The following is a 4,604-nucleotide window of genomic DNA, read 5'->3' as shown; positions in this document are numbered from 1 at the left end:
ACACCCACCTCCCTCCCTCTTCTCAGTTTCTGTTTGCTGCAAGTCTTCTGAGTCTCCAAATCTCTCCAAATTGATTCAGAGGTTTCCATTCAATTTAGACATTTTAATGGGTGTCCTGATTTAATTCAGATTTGGAAATTCAGCCACTGAATCAGGCCAAATTGCCTTCAAATAGAATTGTCTACTAAAGCTTTGCACAGCCCTACTTATTGGCTAATAGCCCTTAAGTTACATGGAACATTAGAATCCATAAATATTATTTGATACATTCTTTTTCTACCAGATATAGAACTGAACTGCTTTACTGTCATAAAACTCTAATTCCCTGAGTCTTTGGGCTCCCTAATCCCTCCCTGACATTTAGCCAAGTGTAGAGGTGCTGCCAGTGATGGGGCCTTTTTAAATATGTCATGCTCTTTAGGGTAGTACCTAACTTACTCATTGTTATTCCCAGGTGAAGCCCTTGAGCTATGCATCTTTCTCTTGCTTTCCAAATTCACCTCCTGGGACTGTCAATGACCAAGATATTCAGCTCCAGTGAATGCATATGTAAGGAGAGAGTAAATGCATGCTCAGTCATTCCCTGTGGAATTCCTGGGAGAAGTGGCTTACCAGGTAGAAATGGGAAAGAAGGTCCTAAAGGAGAAAAGGGAAACCAAGGTAAAACAATAGTAACTCCCCAGACTGTGCTTAGCCACAAGTCACAGTGGCCAAAATGTTCCCATCCTACTAAGTAAACTAGTAAATACTGGATATATGTAATTATTTATGTATGAATAGATGATTATCCCCTTAGACTCTCAATAAATTTCAATTTATGACAATTATATAAACTAGATAAATTTATAATTTCATATGGTAAAGTATCTAATGGTTCAAAAACCAAATAGAACTTGTGTGTTGCTTAGCACAGAATCCAGTTTCTTCAATTTGTAGCCATAGGGCTCAAAACTTACATAGTAGTCAGCATATAGACAGAAACTATTACTTTCCCTATATTTCCAACATGTATAGACCAACTGCATTACATAGCAAGCACCAAAAACTCAATATTTAAAAAAAAAGAATCCCTATTTTTATATATAACTATGTAAGAGTAACACAAATCCAAACTTCTGAACTATTTGCATGGGTTTAGTGAGTCCAAGAGGACCAATTTGTCTGCATCTGGAATCTGTATCAAGATCTGAATTTTTCCCAAAGTTCAGGATTTTCACTTGAATGTTATAATTTGTACTCATCTCCAATTAAGTAAAATCATCTGTAAATGGTATCAACACTAGAAAAATTAAATTATTCACTCATCTTTTTGTTTTTCCACTTCACCCCTTGTTTTGCAAGGGTTACAGGGGTCCCCAGGAAAAGCTGGACCTCCTGGACCAAAAGGTGACAAAGGTTCAGAAGGTGAAAGAGGACCAGAGGGTCTTAGTAGAAGCCAAGGTAAGGGAGATGATATTTTCTGAAGGGAAACAGGAGGTTATATAAAGAATCTCTGCAACAGAATAAACAAAGGCCTTTACTGAATTCTGAATGCAATAACACTTTACACATGTGCTAGGTGAGCTTTGACTGCTTGTGGGAAAAAGAGGTATGTAGGACTTGCCTCTATGGGAAATTGATTGGCATGGCTAAAGAGAAATAGCTGGTATATATGAAAAAAATCCTCAGAGGTGTGGAAATATAACAATCCAGAAAGTTTGAAAGTGAATAAGGCCCTTAACAGTCACCTGCAAGAGTGAGTTTGATAGACCTGGACTTCAAATGGAAGTATCCCAAGGGGACAGACAAATACTACAAGCACAGAGTGTTAAATAAAGCTTGGGGTTCCACCATTACTACTTAATACTGGTCAGTTTTAATGTATTATTAAAACTGCTAACATGGATAATTTCTTCTTTTTAATTCAAAGTTAAAGTCCAGCATTTCCATGGGTATGACTGAGAATCTATGAGTAGTTTTCAACGCAGTGGGTGCATCTACATGTGGGCATTAGCCTGATTTTAAGACACATTAAGGGTGTGCATCTATACATGTGCACCCTCAATGTGCCCTAAAATGGTAAATTTAGGCTATTCCCACCTAAATTTGATACCTGCATAAAGCAAGTATCAAATTTAAGCAGGATTACTCAAAGCATATTAATACATGTGTAGACATGTTAATGTGCATTAATATCAGGGACTTTAGTCCTGGGTCCGTCCAGCCACTAGGGGGCCAGCCAGAGCCCAGCCCCAGGACTCCTGGGTGGCTTCCTCTCCTCCTCCATGGCTGGGCTGTTCTCTGGCAGTCCATAGCTGCAGGCTATAAAAGCCACTAGCCATTTTATGCCTTGGGGCACACAGCACAGGGCGCCTGAAGGAGCCAGGGCTGCCTACAGGAGCCCACCAGGCCCCATATGACCCCCACCCTGGACAGGACCTCTCCTGTCCCCTAGCTGGTGCTGTTCCTTGGCCACAGGTGCATGTTACAAAGGGCTGCAGCCTGCTGCATCCCTTTCCCAGCCCTGAGATTCCCCCTAGGGCTGCTGGCCTGCCAGGACCTACTCCCTGATGCTTCTCAGCACCAGATCTGTCTCTGCAGGCACTGTGGTGAAGTGCCTCTGCTGCACTTAAGCCCACTTAAATTCACATGTAGACATGCCCAGTAAGTGCAGAGCTTTGGCTGTAAGTATCACTTTAAAGTTGCACTAAATGCCCTTCTCAAGTAACTTAGAATCCAAATGTTGTCTTTGCTGATGTTCCCCTACTGTTTTGTTGGGTGATTTCTCTGGAATTTTGTCTTTCTTGAACTCCAAATTTTAATAAATCCTTATTTTTATGTACATTTATGTAGGCATAACATGATTATGTTTTCATACAGAAATGGATCTTCTTAAAAGTCACCTAAGTGATTTGCAAGCACAACTGAAGGTTCTGCAAGCTCTCAGCAGCAAAACCCAAAAAAGTAAGCAGGTTCATCTCAGGTCTCTGCATTCCCATTATTCCATTTCACAGGCTCATGCAGAGAAGTGAATTTTGGATCCAGATACTCAGGTACCTTATATGGGTTGTTAGATGCTTCTATATCCCATCCATTTGTATGGAAAGTATGGAATAATTCTGCAAACTCCAACAAATACAGTGATACCTAAGTAGATTGCTACTGTTGTTAGAGAGATCATATGGAGATAAGTAATGCCTCAGACACCTTTATTTTTAATATATGACTAGATTGTGACTCAGAGCATACACCCAGACAACAGGATACTTTTGAGCTTGCTGCTTTCCTGCAGCTGGTGAGAAGAGAAAGAATGGAAATAGGCAGAGAAAGGGGCAGAGCCTTAACCATTTTCCATCTTATTGCTATCCAGAGTAACCAAGCAAGCACAAAGAGGGTGGTGACTTGTAAGTAGCATACCCAGGATTAAATCACCATACCCAGGGATAAGGAAGCCTGAAGAGCACCACTAGTCCTGGATAGTGTGCCTTATTATACCATCCCTTCCTCACAGCTAGACCCAAAATTACCATCCAGGTACTGAATAGCAATAATAAAGCATACAAGTGAACCTGAGATGTCATAAGCATACCTTTTCTCAAGATTTTCCCGTTTAGTTTCAACAAGACACTGAAACACTTTTCAGCTCTTGGTTTGAAGCTAATGTGACTCAGCTGATCAGACATGAGAGTGAATCAGCAAAATTAAGAGTAAATCTGACATTCCTAAGAGGATGCCTAGAAGCTGCCACTGTTATTTTGTGATGAAAGTAATTTGGATGTGCTGTGCTTCTGTGTCCTCTTAGTTCTACTCTACCCAAGTGGCATGATTATTGGTGAAAAAATATTCAGAACTGATGGCTCTGAAGGCAACTTTGAAGTTTCACAAGCTGCATGCTCCAGCTCTGGTGGCCTCCTAGCTTCTCCAAGAAATTCTGAAGAAAACAGTGCCATACAACAAAAAGCAGAGAGGCAAAACAAAAGACCATTCCTGGGAATAGATAACAGACTGACAGAAGGTACCTTTATGTACTTAAGTAGTGAAGCAATATGATACACAAACTGGAGCACAGGAGAACCAAATGATTCTGGAGGAGAGGAGGACTGTGTAGAAGTGTATTCAGATGGCAAGTGGAATGACAAATCCTGTGCAGAAAAACACTTAATAATTTGTGAATATTAATCAGTGTGTCCTTATAATTATTAGTTGTTGCTGGTAGAAATGTACATGCTGCTATATATTATCCCAGTCATATCAAATTACATTAGCCATTAATTTTGGCCATTGTATTTTATCAGTGAAGTGAACTCTATTTTAGTAAAATTTCTCTTATCTTTCTCCTATGTTAAACTACATTTCAATAAATTACTCATAGAATACTGATTTGGGCATTACACTGATTGAAAAGGGAGATAAAACATATACTAGTGTTGACTTGACACACATCAGATCAACACTCGGGATCCCAATATTGTGCTGTTAGACAGGAGAGCATGATACACAATTATATACACATCTACCAACTACAGAAATGCCACTATGAGTTCACACACACATACACATACACACACTTTCGTGGCTGTGTGTTAACGCTAGGGGCCATTTGGGTAACTTGGTGCTCGAAGTTG

General features: G+C 40.0%; 1 protein-coding gene across 1 annotated transcript in view; it reads left to right on the top strand.

The window, feature by feature from the left end:
* Positions 1 to 4,128, top strand: part of LOC109287338 (pulmonary surfactant-associated protein D-like) — a 14,519-nt gene extending 10,391 nt beyond the window's left edge. Inside the window, exons 2-4 of the mRNA XM_019502309.1 lie at positions 455 to 660; positions 2,860 to 2,943; positions 3,782 to 4,128. Of these exons, the coding sequence (XP_019357854.1) occupies positions 471 to 660; positions 2,860 to 2,943; positions 3,782 to 4,029 (522 nt within the window). The 5' untranslated portion in view covers positions 455 to 470 and the 3' untranslated portion in view covers positions 4,030 to 4,128. The remainder of the gene's footprint in view (positions 1 to 454; positions 661 to 2,859; positions 2,944 to 3,781) is intronic.
* The last annotated feature ends 476 nt before the right edge of the window (positions 4,129 to 4,604 follow it).

Source organism: Gavialis gangeticus, unplaced genomic scaffold (genome assembly GCF_001723915.1).
Source record: "Gavialis gangeticus isolate Ggan-Ray unplaced genomic scaffold, GavGan_comp1, whole genome shotgun sequence".
Classification (NCBI taxonomy): Eukaryota; Metazoa; Chordata; order Crocodylia; family Gavialidae; genus Gavialis; species Gavialis gangeticus.
This window is presented reverse-complemented; position numbering and strand designations above follow the sequence as displayed.